At 35.1% G+C, this 22682-nt stretch overlaps 1 protein-coding gene across 6 annotated transcripts in view; it reads right to left on the bottom strand.

Annotated features, from left to right (window-relative positions):
* The window catches only part of megf6b (multiple EGF-like-domains 6b), a 70128-nt gene that overhangs the window by 5346 nt on the left and 42100 nt on the right, over positions 1–22682 (bottom strand). For 5 of the 6 annotated variants that reach the window (XM_077204138.1, XM_077204136.1, XM_077204140.1 and 2 more), the window contains 27 exons: positions 20393–20515; positions 19443–19568; positions 16903–17025; positions 16630–16752; positions 15749–15886; positions 15539–15661; positions 15294–15416; positions 14322–14480; positions 14071–14202; positions 12579–12707; positions 12356–12484; positions 12078–12212; positions 10891–11025; positions 10607–10732; positions 9517–9648; positions 9317–9445; positions 9097–9228; positions 8339–8467; positions 8093–8221; positions 7738–7866; positions 6055–6183; positions 5269–5397; positions 4317–4445; positions 2513–2641; positions 1559–1690; positions 248–376; positions 55–165 (listed from right to left, as the gene is read on the bottom strand). In XM_077204138.1, the coding sequence (XP_077060253.1) occupies positions 55–165; positions 248–376; positions 1559–1690; positions 2513–2641; positions 4317–4445; positions 5269–5397; positions 6055–6183; positions 7738–7866; positions 8093–8221; positions 8339–8467; positions 9097–9228; positions 9317–9445; positions 9517–9648; positions 10607–10732; positions 10891–11025; positions 12078–12212; positions 12356–12484; positions 12579–12707; positions 14071–14202; positions 14322–14480; positions 15294–15416; positions 15539–15661; positions 15749–15886; positions 16630–16684 (3052 nt within the window). In that variant the 5' untranslated portion in view covers positions 16685–16752; positions 16903–17025; positions 19443–19568; positions 20393–20515. Of the gene's footprint in view, positions 1–54; positions 377–1558; positions 1691–2512; positions 2642–4316; positions 4446–5268; positions 5398–6054; positions 6184–7737; positions 7867–8092; positions 8222–8338; positions 8468–9096; positions 9229–9316; positions 9446–9516; positions 9649–10606; positions 10733–10890; positions 11026–12077; positions 12213–12355; positions 12485–12578; positions 12708–14070; positions 14203–14321; positions 14481–15293; positions 15417–15538; positions 15662–15748; positions 15887–16629; positions 16753–16902; positions 17026–19442; positions 19569–20392; positions 20516–22682 lie in introns of all 6 variants that reach the window. The other variant, XM_077204137.1, reaches the window with a different exon arrangement.

Below are 22682 nucleotides of genomic sequence, written 5' to 3' on the forward strand. Positions count from 1 at the left end.
GTCAGTCAGAAAAACCCTCACACACATGCAACACCAGAGCAAACACCGGCTCACCTCGGTCACGCTCGTCTCTCACACATCTGCCTGTGACTGGGTCGTTTCTCGTCCCGTTCCCACATCTGGACACATGAACACAGTCCAGCCTGTAGCGTCCAGCGGGACACGCTGAAGAGGAGAGGACAGAGAGTGTGTGTGTGTGTGTGTGTGTCTGTGAGATAAAGTGTGTGTTTGCTGTGCAGTGACTCACTGAGGTTACAGCGAGCTCCGATGAATCCGGCTGGACATTCACAGGCGCCCGAGACTGACACACACACTCCTCCGTTCAAACACTGACACTGACGCTCACAGTCGGGACCGTAGAGGCCATCAGCACACGCTACACACACACACACATCCAGAGGAACATAAGCGCACATTATACACAGGCAGATTCTGTTGAAAACACACTTCTTTCTTCTCAGACAGAGAGAAACAGGAAAAAGCGTTACAAAGCTCCCGGTCTTGCTTTTTACAGTGAAATAAGCTTTCATACACAGTAGAGCAGGAGTATTGTAGTTTTTGTTATTGTAACAAACAAAATAACAAAACATTGTTACTTAAAATAAAGTAAATGTAAACTAACATTTATTTTATTTTATTTTAGCTACTTGGCATTGCAAAATTTCTCATTTTCATTTAGTTTAACTTGATGTACTCAAATAACTAAAACTGAAATTAAAATGAATTAAAACTATAAAGAGATATAAAAAAAATAACAATACCTAAAGAAAATGGGGGGGGGGGGGGCACTACATCACTAAAGCTTTAAATAAAATTCAAATGAAAACAAAATATATCTTATGTTATAATTATATTTTGAAAATAAATTATATATTTATTAATAAAAATTATAATAGTATCTCAATATAAAAGATTAGATATTATACACTGAAGAACTCTAATGTTGGTTTATGGTCACATGACATCCAGGAAACATCCAGTCACACTAAACCAATAAAATATTTCCTCTTTTTAGTAAGTGTTTTATTTTAAATTTTAGATTTTTATTGAGTTTTACTGAGTATTTTAGTTTGTTTTTATTTTAAAATGTATTGTTATAATTATGCATTTTTGTACATTTTTCTTAATTTTTAATAAATTTTTAAGACTTAAATGTTTATTATTTTACATTTTGTGATTTTAAGAATAAAATTGATTTAAAATAAAATCTAAATCTAAAACACTTTAAATTTAATATGATAAAATAATAAAAATCTAAATAAATACATTTTTAAATAAAAACTATCAAATTAAAACACTAATCAAAATAAATAAAATAATAAAAATCTTAAATTAAAATACACTTTTTTAAAAAGAAAACAATCAAACTAAAACACACACTAAAATGGTTCATCATAAAAATGTAAATCTTTTCAGTTCGTTTTTACTTTAAAATGTATTTATTTTAATTTGACATGTTTATGATTGTATTAATTATCTTTTCATCAACTCATAAACCCCTGCAGTTCCCTCATGAAATCCCAGAAGTGAAATCAATCCCGGCGTTCCCGTCCCTCACCCTGATCACACGTGTCCCCGCTGAAGCCGGGCGCGCAGTAACACACTCCCGACACCGGGTGGCAGCGCTGCTGTCTCTCTGAACACTGACACACCTGGTTACAGTTGATGCCGAAGGTGCCGGACAGACACACTGTGGGACAGACCGTCAGGTGATGCTACTGTACATACATGATGCATGCATTATTCATTATAAAACACCACACAACACTCTGCCCTAGATGAGTGCGCAGAGAAGGACTTTAGTTTGTGTCTATTGTTAAAGTCGGCATAAAATCGAAACTGATTTTCTCAATGCTTGTTATTGTGAACAATTGATTCTTATTCTTTTTATACATACACTACCATTCAAAAAGGTTGGTTGGGGTCAATAAGATTTTGTAATACTTTTAAAGAAGTCACCATTTATTTGATCAAAATACGGTAAAAAAAATAATATTGTGAAATATTATTACCTGTTTTATATGAGAATATATTGTATAATGTAATTTATTCCTGTGATCAAAGCTGAGTTTTCAGCATCATTACTCCATTACTCTTCAGTGTCACATGATCCTTCAGAAAATCATTTCATATTTTTGTGGAAACAGTGGTACATTTTTTTTCAGGATTCTGTGATGAATAGAAAGCTCAAAAGAACAGCATTTTTTTGAAATAGAAATGATTTGCAACATAATAAATATCTTTACTGTCACTGTGGATTCATTTAATGTCTTTGCTGAAAAAACCTGCTAACCAAACCTTTAAACAGTGGTATTTTTTTTTTTTAATTTGTAATATTTAGTATCTCACAATTAGTATGTAAATGAACAATTTCCATTTCATGCCGACTTTAATTTCCCATATATTGTGGTTATTGTATATTATTGCACTGGTATTGCATCATATCTAAATAGATAATATTGTTGGCGCTTGTTTTCTGCAGTAAATGTGATATATGGGCTCAGACACTCACTGAGCTCGCAACCGTTGCCTGTGTATCCAGGAGAACATCCACACACTCCGGTCACATGATGACAGGATGATCCCGACGGACAGGAGCAGATCTGATCACAGTCCTGACCGTATGAGCCCGGCAGACACGCTGACACACACACACAGACAGACACACACACACACACACACACACACACACACACACACACACACACACACACACACACACACACACACACACACACACACACACACACACACACACACACACACACACACACACTTCAAATCAAGCTCCAGTTTCACATATATATATATTACATATTTAATAATTACTCTTTATCATGTATTAAATAATTAAGTCAAGTCACATTTATTTATAGCGCTTTTTACAATACAGACTGTATAAAAGCAGCTTTACAGAGATAACAAGAAAATAATGCACAAAAGTTTGTTTCCAGAAGAAAATCGTCACAGTCCAGCTTAAGTAAGTTCAGTGATGTTTCATTATTGTTTTTAAAAAAGTTATTAATTTAGTTCATGTATATATAACCGCTCCGGAGTAAACCGTGATGTCATCGTCCAGCTCAGTTCAGTTCTTGTATAATAGTGTCAATGCAGGCAGATCAATATTATTGTTGAATATTAAATCAAATGTTAAATTTAATGTCCCCAACTAAACAAGCCAAGCCAATGGCAACAAAGGTGCAAAAAGGCAGGTTTAGACCTCTGAAAACTTTCAATACTACAGGAGATCAATATTATTGTTGAATATTAAATTAAATGTTACATTTAATTAACTTATTGTTAATTAAATTTTATTAACAATAATTAAATAAATATTTAATAAAAAAATAATTATTATTTACTATGGGTGATACCAATATGTCATATTACACAAGTAATTATATTAATAAATTAAATTCCTCCAAGTGAAAATACTGAAATGTAAAATATATCAAGTATTTAATAATACATTATTAACACAATAATACATTATTTAATATTAATTATTTATTAAATAAATAATATTTTAATTACATATTTAATAATTATTTATTATCGGTGATAAACAATATGACAATATTATACAAGTAAAAATAATTATAAATTAAATTCCCTTTCAAGTAAAAATACAGGAAGGTAAAATGTAATACTTATATATTTAAATAATATATATAATATTCTTAAACTTATTTATATATATATATATATATATATATATACATATATATATATATATAATTTAAGAATTATTAAACAATAAATTAACAGTTATTGAATATTATTTATTAAATAATATGAATTATTAGATAAACATTTAATTAAATATTTAACAATTATGGGAGATAACCGATATGACTAATATTATACAAGCAATAATATTTATAAATTAAATCCCTTTTCAAGTCACAATAACTAAAGGTAAAATGTAATATCTATTATTTAATAATTATCAAATTATATTTATATATATATATATATATATATATATATATATATATATACATATTACATCATTAACAAGTATTAAATAAGTAATAATCATTAAATACACATTAATTAAATATGTAATAATATTTTTTTATGGGTGATAACTAATATGACCAAAGGACGGTTTACATAACACCGTTTTCAGCTAAAAACAAAACTTTTATACTTTTTCATATCAGTTTATTTACACAACAACGGCTTTAAAACACATTTTTCTGAAGACGGGTTTAAAAGTGCAAGTTTGATCGTCTAAAGCGTTGGCATCGTGCGCACGTGTGTGTTGCGTGTTCAGTCTATAGGTGTGTGTAACGTAATGATGATGAACTGACCTTTCTCACAGCGTGTTCCTCTCCATCCTGCAGGACACACACACTGTCCACTCACATGATGACAGGGGGCGCTGTGGTCACACTCACACACGCCCTCACAGTCCACTCCAAACCGCCCCGATACACACGCTAACACACACACACACACACATGATCATTACACCCTCGCCCTTCCTTACAGACACCTACTGATCTTTTTATATGTGGGAAAATACATTATTTAGTTCCTTTATTACGGATTTTTTATACAGGGACATTTGGTCACCACATGGATAGACAAACACAAAACACACACACACACACACACACACACACACAGGCTGGTTTTATAGGCATGTTCAATCATTCTCTCAGTGTGAATATGACTAGTGAACTCAGGATTATACACTTATGTCCTGACAGTCAGTCTTTATTAAAATACATCAGAAAATATTTATATCTAACCACTAGTAGGAGCCAAATCCTGTGTAACAACCACAGTTCAAAAGTTTGGAATAATTCAGATTTCTTTTATGTTTTTGAGAGTCTCTTTTGCTCACCAAGGCTGCTTTTATTTGATCAAAAATACAGTAAAAACCATGAAATAATATTGCGATTTAAAATAGCTCATTTCCATGTTAATATATGGTAAAATGTAATTTATTTCTGAGACGCAAAGCTGAATTTTTAGCATCATTACTAATCATTCTAATATGCTGATTTTCTGCTCAACTATTATCAATGATTTCGGAATGATTTTTCACAATACACAGTTCTGTTTTTAATGCATCTTTCATCAAATAAAAGCATCCTTGGTTAGATAAGAGCCGTCATAATTATCATAATTATTTTAAACTTCTGATATATGGACACGCTCAGTTTATATCCTGTGTTGACGTATTTCCTCTGGATGTGGGACATATTAAAGGGCTGCATTTCCTGAAATTGGTGTACGTCACACAGATGACCTCACCGTTCTCACAGCGCTCTCCGGTCCAGCCCGGCTGACAAACACACCGACCCGTCTGTCCGTCACACTGACCACTGTTCTCACACACACATGTGTGCTGACAGTCTGGCCCGAACCGACCCGCAGGGCATTCTGGGACCACAGGGAAACATCACGATTTAGGTTGTAAGTTTACATGAAACTTTTTACTTTACGTGATTTTTTGCGTTATTTTTCGCTTTAGCATTGAGGATAAATGAACCCGCATGTGATTAGTCACGTCTAGTAAGAGTTCACTGCGGACAGAGTTATTATGAGGTGCGAGGAGAAGAAACCAAGATCTTACATGAGACGACTTAAATACTGAAAGACCAGCACGACACTAAATATATGATTTAATGCCTGGAAATCGGCAGCTCTTTTCCTTCCCGACGGTCAGCATGTGAGATCCATTACTGGAGCTGAACATCCAAACTTACCAAAACGCAACGTCAAAAACATTCTGCGCAATAGCAAAACTAAACCAGTGCATTTGCAGATGATGCCAGTTCAAATCTGATCTTTTCCAGTCATAAAAACAAAACCAGAGCTTCCACACTGGCAATAATGGTTTCCTCTCCAGTAAATGTATTGTGTAGTCAGCACTGCGGTTAGCACACTGCACTTCCTACACTCAATTAAAGTGTATTACATATTGCATTGAGTATTTACTTGTATCAAATCTCAGACCACAAACAGATGGGCTGAATATTCCAGGTGTTTCCCCTCAAAGTAAAAAAGAAACTGAAGCGTAAAGGTGGAGTCACTGACCCAGTTGACAGGAGGATCCCGTCCAGCCGCTGGGACAGAAGCAGTGTCCGCTCGCTGGGTCACACAAGCCCCCGTTCTCACACACACAGATCTCAGAACAGCCCAAACCGAAGAACCCTGGAGAACATCCTGCAAAAACAGCAACCAAACACTTGAGATACAACCATCCAATAATTCACACTCAAAGACAAACTATTCACCATAAAGTGAAAAACACTGGCTTTCTACTCTGACTTATGTAAACGTTAGGATGTCCATATTGTTGTTATCAGTGAGCATAATGAGTGAATATGCTTAATTACTTCTAGGTACATAGTTTCACATTTTTATGTTATTATTTCATTGTATTGCCCAACCTAAATTTCCCATTAGGGATTAATAAAGTTGCATGAATTCATTCATCCAATCATTAATGAATATTGATTAAATGTTACGGGTCAGACTTTTTTTTTTTTAAAGAAATTAATACTTTTATTCAGCAAGGATGCATTAAATTGTTAAAATGTGTTGGTAAAGATATTCATAGCGTAGCAAAATATTTCTATTTCAACTAAATGCTGTTCTTTTAAACTTTCTATTAATCAAAAAATCCGGTAAAATATGCATCACAATTATTCAACTGTTTTCAACTGATAATAAACAATAATGTTTCTTGAGCATCAAATCCTCATATTATAGTGATTTCTGAAGGATCATGTGACACTGAAGACTGGAGTAATGATGCTGAAAATTACAGCTTTGATCACAGGAATAAATATATATATTCAATTAAAAAATTGCTCTTGAATTTTAATAATATTTCACAATAATACTGTATTTTTCAAATCAGAAAAATGTTACCCTGGATCACAAAACCAGTCTCAAGTAGCACGGGTGTATTTGTGGGAATAGCCAACAATACATTGTATGGGTCAAAATTATCAATTTTTCTTTTATACCAATAATCATTAGGATATTAAGTAAAGATCATGTTCCATGAAGATATTTTTTAAATTTCCTTCCGTAAATGTATAAAACATTTATTTTTGTGAGTGAATGCAGCACAATTGCGAACATAAATGGACAACTTTAAAGGCGATTTTCTCAATGTTTCGATTTTTTTGCACCCTCAGATTCCACATTTTCAAATAGTTGTATCTCGGCCAAAGATTGTCCTATCCTAACAAACCATACATTTATGGAAAGTTTATTCATTCAGCTTTCATGTGATGTATAAATCTCAATTTCAAAAAAATTACCCATATGACTGGTTTTGTCATCCAGGGTCACAAATGCAGCCTTAGTGAGCAGAAGAGACTTATTAAAAAAAAAAAAAACATTTTAAAAAGTTTCAAAGGGTAGTGTTTAAATATTTAAATCATGACAACCATCAGCATTTATGGATAAGCATAGAATGTACATAGACTTAGTACGAAGAAACACACATGAATACGGTGACTAGAATACGAGCTGCTGCAAGGAGAAGTAGGGAGATCTAGGCAGGTGGTGCTGGGGAAGGGGGAGGGCAAGAAATAAATAAATATAGATTTAGAAATAAATTGGCCAAAACCGTCAGCTTTAAGAGAACCAATCAGGTACTCAGAAGAGTTTCATGACTGAACTATGTATATATATACTTCAGCATTGTACATGTATATAGTCAGCTAGTACAGCTTTTTAATGAATGATGTGTCAGAATCTTACGCTGTGAGCAGGAGTCTCCCGTCCACCCTGCGCTGCACTCACACTGACCGCTTACAGCATCACAGCTGCTGTTATTGTGACACACACACGTCTGAGAACAGCTCGCTCCATACAGTCCAGCAGGACACGCTACACACCAGACCACAACAAATATTACTCATGGGAAAACTGGGACAGAAGTGCTCATAAAAGAATAATATATAATCATGCACAGATGAGCAAGATAGAAATCCTCTTAGTTTGACAAGGCTTTATCAATTTAGCCAATCATCACACATCTTCTCCACAGAAATCTTAAAGGTACAGTAGCAATTCATAAAAATAGAAGTGATGATAAAATGCTACAAAAGCTCACTTTGGTTACAGTGTCGACCGACCCAGCCAGGCCGGCAGGAACATTCACCATGGACATGATCACAGAGACCCCCGTTCATACACACACACTTCTGTTGACAATCCAGACCATAGAAGCCCTGCGGACAAGCTGAACACACACACACACACACACACACACACACACACACAAGCATTCAGTCAAAAATCTGATCATCAGTATCCGATAACGTGTTAATAAATGTTAAGTTGAACAATCATACTGTACGTTTTTCGCAGAACGTTCCGGTCCAGCCCATCTTACAGGTACAAGCTCCGCCCACATGGTCACATGATGCCTGGTTTTCACACTGGCAGCGATGCTTACAGCCCGGTCCAAATGAACCAGCAGGGCATTCTGGGATAGATGTACAACGTAGATCACGTGATAAATACTGTAACATTTATAACAGATATGCATTTAATATAGAAGGACTGTCAAATCTAAAATAGTCCCACTCTACACGGAAAAATAATTCATATTTATCATATGATATATCATATCTCCATCTAATTTTTTTAAATAATTATTATACATGGCACATATGAATTGAGAAATTACGTGGAATATCTGTACATTTATAAAAATTTTTGTCAAAACGCAAAACAATTAAAAATAATAATATATTATTTTTATATTAATATAATAATATATTCGTATATATTTTAACCTAAAATTATTATCCATCTTATTTTTATCCATTTTATTCTTTATTTTTTTACATTGAAAAAAAAACTATGGAAGTCAATGGCTATCATCAACTTTCTGTTTACCAACATTCTTTAAAATATATTCATTTGCGTTTTCTTTTCTTGGGTGAACTCTCTCTTTAAATACACAAAATAATGGAACAATGAAATAATATTAATATTTTTAGGACATCGCATACTATGACATGTGTCTTTAGCACACTTTTACGTTATTGTACTGTACATGCATGCATGTGTGTGTGGTTGAAGTAAAGTGTGTGTATATGTGACACTCACTCTGCTCACATCGAGGTCCAGTGAACCCCGCCTCACACTGACAGCGTCCGGTCTGAGCGTCACACACTCCGTCACTGTTCCGACAGTCACACACACTCACACAGTCCAGACCCCAGCGGCCCGTGTCACAGGCTACAACACACACATTATCACACCATCAAAATAATGACATTTTATTTGCTTTTTAGAATTATATAATAATAAAAAACATGAAACTTACCCCTCCTGCAGTTGTGACCTGTCCAGCCGGGAGGACATGAGCAGCGTCCGGTTACAGGATCACAACGTCCTCCATTATCACACACACATCTGAGCTGACAGCCCACACCGAAGCGGCCCGCGGGACACACTAAACACACAGAGAGATTCAAAAACACCAGATACAGGAGAAAGCACAGAGATCCTGAGAGATTCACTCACTGTTCTGGCACAATCTCCCGATGAATCCAGGAGCGCACACACACGTGCCGTTACGCCGGTCACAACGGCCTCCGTTCTCACAAGACGGACACGTTTCCTGACATCCAACACCCCAATGGCCCTCCACACACTCTGATGCAGAAACATACTGTCATCATTATCATTTCACCCTTATATTATGTTCCGGGTCAATTTGACCAGGAACATGTTTTAGCTGTCGGAAATAATGGAGATCATGAAAATGTGTGACTTTCTCATTGAGGCTCATGAACATCCCTGCAAAGTGAGGTGTTGTGAAATTTGCATACTAAATTTCTATTAAGACTGTGATGTCAGCGACCCTCGAGTTTCATGGTTGAAGGGATCAGCACAGACACAACATTATTCAAAAATGCATGGATTTTGTCATGTCAGGGTATTAGCATATATGCATTTGGCAGATGCTTTTATCTAAATAAAATAACATTGCATTGATGCTGTACATTTATATCAGGTCACAATCCGAATCCGTGATCTTGGCATCACTAGCGCCATGCATTGCGCTTCAGGAAAGCAATATAAATATAGTATATTTAAATATTATTAAATTTAAATATTATTTAAATATGACCAATTTAAAAAAATAAAATACATATATAAAATATGTATGTGTGTATATATATATACAGTATATTGTAAAAAATCAATTAATGATCATATATTCTCATATGTAATCTGAACCTTTTGGTAATGTTTGAGAAGTTTTAATGTTAATTAATGTTTACTGTTTTTACCTGAATTTTGTGTGTGTGTGTGAGATTTTTGTATTGTACTGATCCAAACTAGGGTCAATTTGACCAGAAACATAATGATCGTACCCAGAATTTAACATTATACAAGGGTTAAATAATATCATGCAAACTTGCAGAATTTTCATAAAGGATCATTGTGTGTCTATGAGCCACCAATGCAGCTTGTGTTTTCAAAATACTGTAAATAGTGCATTAATATTTATCATAAGCTAAAGGTCTCGCTTACAGATGTAAAAACCATAGAAAAGAGTTTAGCTCAATATAAGCATGACATGTTGATGTCAGAATGACAATTTCACCTTTTTCACAACGTTTTCCAACCGTTCCAGCAGGACACATGCATTGGCCAGTGATCTTATCACATGATGCCCCTGAACAGTCACATGACTGATAGCAGCCAATCCCAAATCTTCCATCTACACAATCTATCACAGAAATGAAACACTAATCAATAAGCAATAAGTCTTGCATCACATTCAATTTCCAAATTCAGTTTTATTGCAGTGTATAAATTTAGCATCCTATGGCCTTAATTGGCATACAGTACAGACATATTATATACCTATAATTTGACTGAACATACCTTGGTCACATTTGTCTCCTCTCTTCCCAGCTGGACACTGCGGCTGACAGGCTCCAGTCACATGATCACAGGTCACTCCATCCGGACAGGAGCATTTCCTCTCGCAGCCGGAGCCAAAGAAGCCTGATTCACACTCTACAAGCAAAATCAATCAATATTGATCGTATTGTATCATATATTGCCATCTTTTTAAAACTTTTTTCAAAGCAATATAAAAAAACAATGCTAAAATGTGATGAGTCATTTTCTTTTCTTTTTAGATTTTTTCCATCTCTTTTCCTGGTATTTCTTTAACACATCTCAATGCAAATGAAAAATTGTATTATATATATTATTATATATATATATATATATTTTTTAGGATTGCATGTTTTCCGATTCAAAGCATTTCAATGCAAATTAAAATTTTAAAATAAAATGCTTTTTTAACATATCCATTCTCTTTTCATCCATTCTCTTTTCATTTATTTTCTTTCCATCATTTTTAGATTGTTTTTTCCATCATTTTTAGATTCCCTTGTATTTCTTGATAGAAAAAATAGAAAAGAACCACCGCTCATCCGTCAAAAAAAGTCGTGTAGAGAGGTGCTGCTACATTAAATCATGGAAAATTTTTCAAATACAGCAGCCGCACACTCAAACACTGTGCAAGATCAATTTATTAGCAAGCTTTCGGTCTTATGACCTTCTTCCTCGTAGAAGGTCGTACGACCGAAAGCTTGCTAATAAATTGATCTTGCACAGTGTTTGAGTGTGCGGCTGCTGTATTTTAACAATTTCCCTTGTATTTCTTAAAACTATTTCAATGCAAATTTAAAAAAATATATTTATTTATTGTTTTAGCAAATCCATTTTATTTTTTTCTATTTATTTATTTTAGCTTGCATGTTTTGCAATTATTATTATTATTATTTCCTTGTATTTCAAGGCAAAATAAATAATATATATATATATATATATTTTTTTTTTTTTTTTTTTTTTTTTAATTTGGGGGGGGGTGTATATTTTTCAATTCTTTTTCTTGTATTTCTTTTAAGCATTTCAATGCAATTTTTTAAGTACTTTTTTTAACTTTTAATTGCACATTTTCTAGTCATTTTCATGGTATTTCATAAAGCATTTCGATGTCAATTGTTCTATACAGTGCAATCTTGTATCAATACACTTTAGACGCTCGTCAGACGCACCGTCTTCACAGATCTCGCCCCGATAGCCAGGCTTGCAGGCGCAGGCACCATGACGACGGTTACACTCTACTGTGTTCTTCTGGACACACACACACTCTTCAGAACAGCCTGGACCAAACATCCACTTCGGACACGCTGCATGAACACGGAAGAAACAAAGAGCACACGTTTTATAAAGAAAGTCACACTCATCAGGTATGTGTTCGTGTTGAATTGAATGCGCATTTAAAGCACAGCACAGCATAAATGGAGTTGTGTAGTTAAAAGAGTAAACTCACATAGATGACAGAACCTTCCGTACAGTCCCGGGTCACACAGACATGCCCCATAAGTGCGATGACACCGTCCATTATTAGCACAGTTACACTTCTTATTACAGAACTTCCCATAGAGACCCTTAGGACAACCTGGATCGAGTGCATCAAATAAACTCTATAAACATGCCATGGTGCACACAATATTGAATATGTTATAAATGATTTGTAGTTGATGTGAACTGACCGTCCTGACACAGCTCTCCACTGACCCCTGGTGGACAGCGGCAGCTCCCCGTGACCGGATCACACACACCACCGTTCTTACACTTACAGCTCAACGAGCAATTCCTTCCGAACCAGCCCTCCGCACACGCTGGATAACACACACACAGGGAGAGAAAGGTCATGACCTCTGAAAGAAGTGCAGAACAGTGAAACAGTGAAATGTTTTTAATAAATGTCTCTGATCACTGGTTTATTGTGCATGATTCATCAGTCTTTTCATCATCTGATAAAAATTATTTATTCTCTGCCTGTGAAATTTGGCTTTTCTGTCAATGTAATCAAGCCCACATTAATTCATGCTGAATTGTCCATTTCTCTCAAATGTATTGAGTTTTCTTTCATCTTTAATGACATATTTATGATCTGCCTTGAGGAATATGAAAATGAAAGAAACAATCTTTTGAAAGGTCTATGGTTTAGCATCAATATACGATCTCTGTTTTATGATAGACATGTTTCATCACTTTTTGTCTCCAAAAGCATTAAATCCGAGATTTATTGATGTTTATACTATAAGACTGTTGAATGCTTGAGGAATGTTCTAAGGTGTGCAATTATTTTCAGGGAAACGCACCGCTGAAGTAGTTTCATATCACTTCATCACATGATTTCTGTTATTTCACAGGCAGAAAACAGCAAAAGAACCAAAACCCACAACAACACTGACCAAGCAAATAAATAGGTTAACAATAGGAAAAAAAGAACAAATTTTTTCTATATATGTTTTATTATGTATGAAAAGCACACACTCTCTCCTTTTCCCACTCAAACACACACATACAGTACACACACACACTCGCACATAACCGTGTTGTCAGCGCCGCTCTGAGGATTTTATAAGTTAAATAGTACAGAAACTTAAAAGCTACATGACATTTCTCACTAGTGAGGTAATAACAGTGCTGTTCTTGAAGCAGATCAACTTACAGTTTCGCTATTAGTAGAGAAGCTGATGCTGAACACTGTTGAGAGACGCACATACTCAGGTAATTCACACACACTAATCTCTCTCTCTCTAATACCTGCATTACTCTGCTATCAATGGCTCAAGCCTCTGTTTCTAGCTCTAAAATCACATTTTGGAATTAGGAACGGAGGCGTGGGATGAGAGATTAGTCCGACACACAAGAGTGTTTTGACAACAAAAACCCTGACAAATGTCTTTAAATACAATATCTGAACAATGTTAGAGGTGTGGTAACTCTAGTATACGCAGAATAATTGACTCATTACAACCTCGGGTGTGCATTATTTTCTAATAATTCAACTGCCCGTCGTCAATTATTCAATACATTATCCATTGTTTACGTCTAAAAGATTGTAATACATTTAGATGATCAGCCTTCCATCATCGTTCTTCAAGAAATTATGCAATAATAAAAATTGTAAAAATATTAAATAAATATTAAAATATTGCAATATTAAAAAAAGGCTTTTTCGGAGAAACTCACTCTCATTGCAAACGATCCCCGTCCATCCTTCAGGACAGTCACAGCCGTTTGTGTGTTTGTTACACACTCCTCTGTTAGCACAATCCTCACACGACAGACTGCAGTCGAAGCCGAACGAGCCGTTCAAGCAAACTGCAGACAGGAGGAAAAGATTCATGCATTAAAAAAGAGTTTTGCATTATGATATATGTAATCCTACAATATATAAAAGCACACTAATGGTACAGAACAGAATGACTAGGTTTTCGTACTGAATTTCTCAGTTAAAGTGTTCTCAGCGCGCAGTTCTCCCGTGTCGTCCTCATAGTCGTCGTATCGCTCCAGGATCTGATCATAGTCCTGAAGGATAGTGAGATGAGGTCGGGGTTTCTCCACACCACTGCTCAACGCCTCCACGGACTCCTCCAACACTGACACACACACACACACATTAATGCAAACATCCAGTTTAATTAGATTCTTTTAAATGCACTGTTAACATTACATCGCATAAACTATACTTAAATGGTCACAGTTTAGATTAGGGTCCGATTAACTACGACTTTTGCCTCAATAAACTCCTAATTACTGCTTATTTATAATTAGTCAATTAAATGTTTATGTGTAATAAATTCTATGTTGAATCAAAATATTTCTTTCTAAAGCTACTTTTTATAATGTCTATTCAATGCTTTTCTCACCTAACACAATAATGACTTTAAATGATCATTTCTAAGCCAAAATGTATGTGCGATTAATTTGTGATTAATTTTATAAATTAATTGGCACATCATGTAATTAATTAGAATAAAAATGTTAATCACTTAACAGGCTTAAATATAATATAATATAATATAATATAATATAATATAATATAATATAATATAATATAATATAATATAATATAATATAATATAATATAATATAGGTTCTGAGAAATATATCTATAAAATAATATATAAATAATCATAATATATAAATATAATAAAAAATATTAAAAATTCATAAAATCTATCCATCTTAAAATCACTTTTAAAACTAGAATGACTCTTTTTAAAGCATTTCTTCTTTAAAATCCTATTATCGGAGAGAATATTTCCCCTATTTGATGAATCTCTCTTATACGAGCGGGTTTCTGTGCATTAGGTTACTTCAATTAGCTCACAAATCGTTTATTGCTCTGCACTCGAAATATATTTTAAATAATGAAAAGAAACCCAGTTCGTGACAGACTGAAAACTCACGTATACAGGAGCGTCGGTCTTCATGGAGACGATACCCGCGTCTACAGAAACACTGGAAGGAGCCGGCGTTATTCTGACACATGTGATCACATCCTCCACGGGCAGCCAAACAATCATCTATATCTGTGATCACACCATTCAGTCCACATATTTCTGATATTTACACACTTTAAGCACTGTCGTGGATATTTGTAAGCTGAAATCACTGTAAATCTCTGTACTGTAAATGTTTGAGTGTCATATACCGTCACAGCTGCATCCATCAGCGTTCAGACGATATCCGGCTGTACAGTAACACTCATAACCTCCAGGATAATTTGTGCAGTCGTGCTCACAACACGAGCTGCCGTCTGCACACTCGTTTATATCTGACAGACAGAACACACACCTTTACCTTACAGGATTACCATGCTTGTGCAGTAAAACAGGGAATGGCCAGATGTGGTTTGCTGTACCGATGCAGGTTTTGTGGTCGTCGTCCAGATGATATCCTTGGTTACAGCGGCACACGGGTCCAGCGGTCGAATGTTCACAGTGATGAGAACAACCACCGTTATTATGATCACAGCTGTTTATGATCTCCATCTCAATACCTGAGAGACAAAAACAGACCCAAATTTAGACAGACATGTTTAAAAGCATGCTTAATTAATATTATATGCTAGTAAATAAATAAACTAGCACATATTATATATATGTTTTTGTTTTTTTTACTATCATATATACTAAATATATTATATAAATAAAAAAATTGCATATAAATACTGAGATAAATAAAAATATATAATAGGAATAATTATTTTTTATATGCCATATGCATTTCAGTTCCACTGTATTATAAATGTATAATGTAGTATATTTTGTTTTGTCTGTCCTATTACAAATTTACATATTTAGATGTACATCTACAATACATATAAAATATATATAATATATAGTTATATATAAAAATATATATATATAAATATATAGTTAGCTACAGGAACATTATATACTTCATACCCATTCTATTCTACTGTATTTTATATGTATTATATTATATTCTGTACTATTCTATCCTATTACATACATATATTTCATACCTATTCTCTATGCATTTTTGAGCCATTCTATTCTATTCTATTCTATTCTATTCATTAAAGAGCCAACGGCATCTGAAAGAGGCTACAGAGAGAATCAAGTGATTTGATGGCTTTTTCCTCATTTTTACCACATACGTGAGAGATTTTGTGTGTTGCAATTCTTTATAAGAAAGAATTACATAAAGAAATGAGAGAATGAGAAAAATAAAATGGTTGGATGGACCTGTTTTCTGACAGGCTCAGATCATACTCACGATAGCACTGCTTGCCATCCACACCCAGCTCATAGGCAGCGGGACAAACACACATAAAAGATCCTCTAGTGTTACGGCATCCATGAGCGCAGTCCGCCTGGCCCGTCTGGCACTCATCAATGTCTGATGCACAGAAAACACAGCGTAAACACAAGCACGATCACTGGAGCATGAAGACGTGAATGTGACCAATGCAACAGTAATGTAATATCATCTTTCTGTTCGTTTAAGCATGTGACACAAACTCTACAATCTACACTGAATATCAGTTACCTTCACAGGTCTTGGCATCTTCAGCCAGCTGATAACCTGGAAGACATTGACAGCGGGCCTGATCTCGATCCCTGAGGCACTCCTGAGAACAGCCACCGTTACGCTCTGCACACGGGTTCTCCACTGAAGACAGGAGCAGATCGTGTCATTACAGATATTACTATCCAGACCATTATTCGGCTGTTGGGTCTAAGTGAGTGAATCTCACAGAACCTGTCATATTTCACCCCGAAATCAAAAAAGACTAATTAAGGCAAGACACAATTAACTGATAGATTTAACTAATACTTAAAAAAAACTAATAACTGATTTAAGAATTGCACACATTTTTTGTATTAAAAGTTTTGTAAAAATATTATGTTTAAATATGCAAATGATGTATTATCTAATTAAATATGCATGCATTTTTGAAGCACAAAAATCTGAACACTGGATAAAGCCAAGTTAAAAATTCTTGTTTCATTTTGATGACCTACTGTATTAGAGATACAGGTTTTCACCGAGAGGATTTCCCTCCATATCCCTCCATAACTCCAAAAATACATTTTCACCAGGTTTTTTTTTAGGAATAAAATGTTGTGTAAAATAAGACGGATGTTACATGAACAAACCTCTCTGTAAAAGAAAAAGGAATAAAAGTGTAATGTTTGGTGTATGTAAGTACTGCTTAGTCAGTGTGGGAGAAAAAAAACATCATATTGAGAAAACGGCCTTTAAAGATATTTATGATCATTTAAATGACGCGATAAAATAAGCACTTTAAAGTGTATTTTGGATGTTTACATTCTACGAGTCTGAAACTACATATTATGAAAAGCCAAAAAGCCCCAAATCTCAAAATTGACCAGTGTTTTTTCTTGTAGTGTCTTGCCTTAAAAAATATATATTTGGCATAAATATAGAGTACATTTTTTTTTCTTCCATTGTGCCATTATTTTAAAGACAATTAAACACAATTCTCCTTGTTGTAGCCACAAGACAATGCAGAATATATATTATTTACATTGCATTTTAAATAAGTATTTATACATCATGGTAGTAGGACTTATTTGTTGTACTGCTTTCAAGTTATGCTGATTTAAATAAAGAACATGAAAGACTGATTTTAGTGAGAATATGAGAAGAAAATATGACTTTTAATTGTCATAAAAAATTATGATTCAATTTTTGAGGTGAAAGGTGACGTGTTTTGTGAGATAATTTATCATAAGTGTACATCCAGCTGCTCTGAATAACTCTCACACACTCAGTGTGTTTAACTTGTATCTGTCCTTCCAACAGCTGCAGTGAAACGCTCTGTCCACAGCCAACAATTACACTTTTACAGAAACAGAATAGCAGAAATTATTCTGCAATCATGATCCTTCATCAGAGCAAGACCCGTCTGTGTTCAACTTCAAATGACCTGAGAGACGGGTTGAGAACGAGACACAAAGACATGTCCGTGCTGAAGTCACCAGTTTGTGATATTATGTCATCCAGTGAATCAAAGGGCAACTTCATCCCAAACACCAAAATCATATTTTCACTAAATCTCCTTGAGCAGTTCTTGTGATTCTTTGGGAACTTCAAAGGATGACAGCGCTTGGCTTCAAATACATTTGAACAATAAAACATTGAAAAGATTGTTTTAAATGACCTGCACAGTTACACCTAGGGTTCATTCTCCGTCATTAAGACACTGATCAGTATTTTCAAGCATCTGGGAATATATATTTTTTAGATGGTGTTTAACAAAAGCTTCAACCTTACAGCAAACAGCTCCACTGTGACCTGTCAGTCAAGCTTAAGAGAGAAGACACATTCATTTCTAATCGCTTAAAACTATTAAAACAAACTCTTGTCATCATTTATATTGATATAAACCTTACTGTCTTCATGCAGAACGTCAAAAGGACAAAAAAGCCTGGCTCATAAAAGTATTCCATATGATTTTTGCGCATCTTTTGAAGATATATGATAACTTAGTTCTCTGCAAAATTTCTCACGCAAAGTTGTTTAAAGCACAAAAATCCATCCAATTCTATTAATGGGGTTTGGCATCAATGATGTTAAACTTGAAGCATTTTTTATGAGTAACAACTTTAATTTTGGTCATTAAAAGCAATAGCTTCCCAAACCTTGCAATAGTATTTTGTTACTACTTTTATGGTGTTTTTTGTCCATTTTGGAGCTTCACAACCCCTAGTCACTATCTTTTTGAAAACTTTCAATTCTACTTTTGAGTTCCACAGAAAAACAAAAACACATGGGTTTTGAACATGACAAATAAATGCGTTTTAAAGGAATGCACATCTTATTCTTTTGTTTGTAACGGGTACTATAATAACTATATAATTATATAATAACAAAATAGCATAGACTAAACACAAAATGGCATATTTTCGTGTCGCATTTGATTGTAACATATTCAGTCAGTCTTTGCTTTTCACTTTCGCTTAAATCCCACTGTCAACGAGAGCTGTGAAACTGTGATCGTAAATGTGTCTTAAATCTGCAATCATCATGGGAAAGTCCAGCATCAGTGTGTTCAGACTCACATTTGCAGTGTTTGCCGTCCTCATGGAGTCTGTGACCGGGTCGACAGCGGCACTGGAAACGACCCGCCGTCTGCTGGACGCAGAGATGCTCACAGCCACCGTTCCTAACACTGCAGGAGTGGACGGCTGAAAACACACACACACACAGGTGGAGACGCTTTGAGAAGACAGCACTGCGCTGATATTGTTCAACATGAAGATCAAACGAGTCATAATAAAGGAGACTCTTCGGAAAGTGTTTCGGTGTCCAGTCAGCATGACAAACGTCAAACAACATTAATGACTGAACCAACTAAAACATCAATGAAGGAACTCATTGAAAATCACTTTAAACTTAAGCACACATACAGCAGACAGATTTGTGCCAGAAAAACAATTTCATGCATAATCATATTCACTGCTTCCTTCCTCTGTCCTCTGATTATCTGTCTTTCATTCTCTCTTTCTTTCGCTTTGTGTCTTTAGAGGAGGACTACACTGTGAAATACATTATGTCAGTGTCAGGTAAATTAAAATGTTTTTCACACGGTAACATCTAAATTAACTGGTTTTATTAAAGTTAGTGAAATTATTTAAAGGAAATTTTCACAGAAAAATTAAAAAATCTGATGTCATTTACCCTCATGATGTTTATTTAAAATATTTCTACAATAGATAAACAGACAGACAATAGATATAATTGGATGGATGGATGGATGGATGGATGGACAAAATAGGCTTCATTTCCTTTAAGCCAAATATATATATTTGCCCTTTGATTTTGGGGTGAATTATGAAACTGGGCAGGTTTGGTTACAGTTGGTTTGACTGTGTGTGTGTGTGTGTGTGTGTGTGTGTGTGTGTGTGTGTGTGTGTGTGTGTGTGTGTGTGTGTGTGTGTGTGTGTGTGTGTGTGTGTGTGTGTGTGTGTGTGTGTGTGTGTGTGTGTGTGTGTGTGTGTGTGTGTTTTACCGATGCAGGTGCGTCCGTCCACATGCAGTCGAGATCCAGCGTTACACTGGCAGTGATACGAGCCCCTGGTGTTCACACACACATGCTGGCAGCCACCGTTATGCACCTGGCATTCGTCAACATCTGCCGGAAACACATAAACACACAATTCAATATTGTGTTATGAAACATTCATCAGATTCAGGTCAGTTCTGGTACCAGTACATCTTTAATCCACCTCGAATGTATCCTCACAATAGCAGTTTATCCAAATTCAAAACATAATCTGCTGGTCTGGGAAAAAAAAGTCTGACATCATGAATAAATAAATATCCAAACTCCTTTTCTATAAACTCAAACTGTGAGATTACAAACAAACAAAGAGAAGTGGCCATTTGGTTCATATGCTTGTCATGAAGATTTAGAACAAACTACAAAAAAGAGAAAACAAGTACATTCACGGTTCACTGAAATGTAGGTTCTCTAACAGTTTTGTGGCTTTGAAAGCTACGCTTCCCACAGAGATCAGAGCTAACAGAGTCACGGCCTGTTGAGAAACACACTGTTACTGTTCTGAGATCAGCTTTCAGACAGACACGCTTCACTGTCACAGCTACTAGTGTCCTTCCCATGAAGCTTACTCATCTGTGTAAACGCATTTAAGTTGCAAGGGAAATTGGTAATATGAGTGTGTGTGTGTGTGTGTGTGTGTGTGTGTGTGTGTGTGTGTGTGCGTGTGCGTGTGCGTGTGTGTGTGTGTGTGTGTGTGTGTATGTGTGTGTGTGTGTGTGTGTGTATTTTTTTCAATAAATCAGTTCAAAAGAAATAAAAGCATATTAAATCTTTAATGTCATATATGACAAAAATATTTAATTAGAAGCTGCGATTCATCACTGTGATTTAACTCAGTTATATACTGTAATTTTATTCATTGTATCTAATGCAAATTTATCTGTTGACATCCGAATTGTAAACTTACTATATTTACATACAAATATTTTTATATTCAATATAATGTATAGATATTTATAATAAAGCTACTCATAATTGAAAGTAGTTGTGTGTGTGTGTGTGTGTGTGTGTGTGTGTGTGTGTGTGTGTGTGTGTGTGTGTGTGTGTGTGTGTGTGTGTGTGTGTGTGTGTGTGTGTGTGTGTGTGTGTGTGTGTGTCTGTGTGTGCGTGCATGCGTGTGTGTGTGTGCGTGCATGCGTGTGTGTGTGTGTGTGTGTGTGTGTGTACGTATAGATTGTGTTTTGAGAAATTACAGTTTCTTTGAAGTTTCCCAACTCTGTAAGCCACAGCTCAGAACAGTTCTAGAAATAATTTTTATGCCACATTTTTTGCTGCTTGATTTACAGTAAAACAATATGAAATCCAAGCACAACCAGTCGACTTTTGTTGATTTGACCATAAAATCGATTTATCTGAGCATCAAGCCGAGTGCGGAACAGATTGGCAGGCGGTCCTCACGGTGTCCTCTCCTGCTAAGAGGAAAAATCCTAAAAATTCACAACGGTCTAGATCCATACGGTTCTACAGCGGGTCTCTTTAGCGTGTACACTGCTTTCTCTGCAAACAAAACCTGAGAGACGCCGCCAACACAAGCACCGCGGACTCCAAAAAGAACAAATGAGATTCGTGTTAGAGTGACCTTTGACCTCTAATAAACTAATGAGCAGCTTTGTGTTACCGTCACCTCATGACATCACTACAGGAGATGTTTTCATTGGCCAGTTTTCCATTAATAGCTGCAATCCCGTAATAGAAGCCAAATATTCAGTTTTATTTAGAAAGATTCATGTGTGAGTTTAATCCAAACCAGGGTTGGGCAAATCTTCACTAGTTGAAGTTTGACTAAAGAAGTTCTTTAAACCTGGTAACAATCTCTTGATATACTTCACCAGCTGAGCTCAATTTTGACTCTCATGGCACAATGGGATAGCTGGCACTAAACTCATCTGGTAATGGGAACCAGCCGGTTGTTCACCTACATAAAATCTTAATTACTGACTGAGACTGAGACGCCAGGAGGCCAAAATAATCACAGGCTTCCTGCAAAGCATGAATATGTTTTGTGCTGCAAATATATAAAAATGTGCTGCAAATATACAAAAAATAGGTCAAATAATAATTATATTTGCATTGTGACATTATTTTAAAGACAATTAAGCAGATTTTCTCATATTTATTTTGAGTGATTATTCATCAAGATGGTATTTGTCATACTGCCGTTAATCTGATTTGATTAAAACTGTATGACAGACAGATAAACTATATACATATTTTGAGCTTGATATAGAGCTGCACGATT

This window comes from Siphateles boraxobius, unplaced genomic scaffold (assembly GCF_051911475.1).
Source record: "Siphateles boraxobius isolate OS27281-9 unplaced genomic scaffold, OSU_SipBor_1 5, whole genome shotgun sequence".
Taxonomy (NCBI): domain Eukaryota; kingdom Metazoa; phylum Chordata; class Actinopteri; order Cypriniformes; family Leuciscidae; genus Siphateles; species Siphateles boraxobius.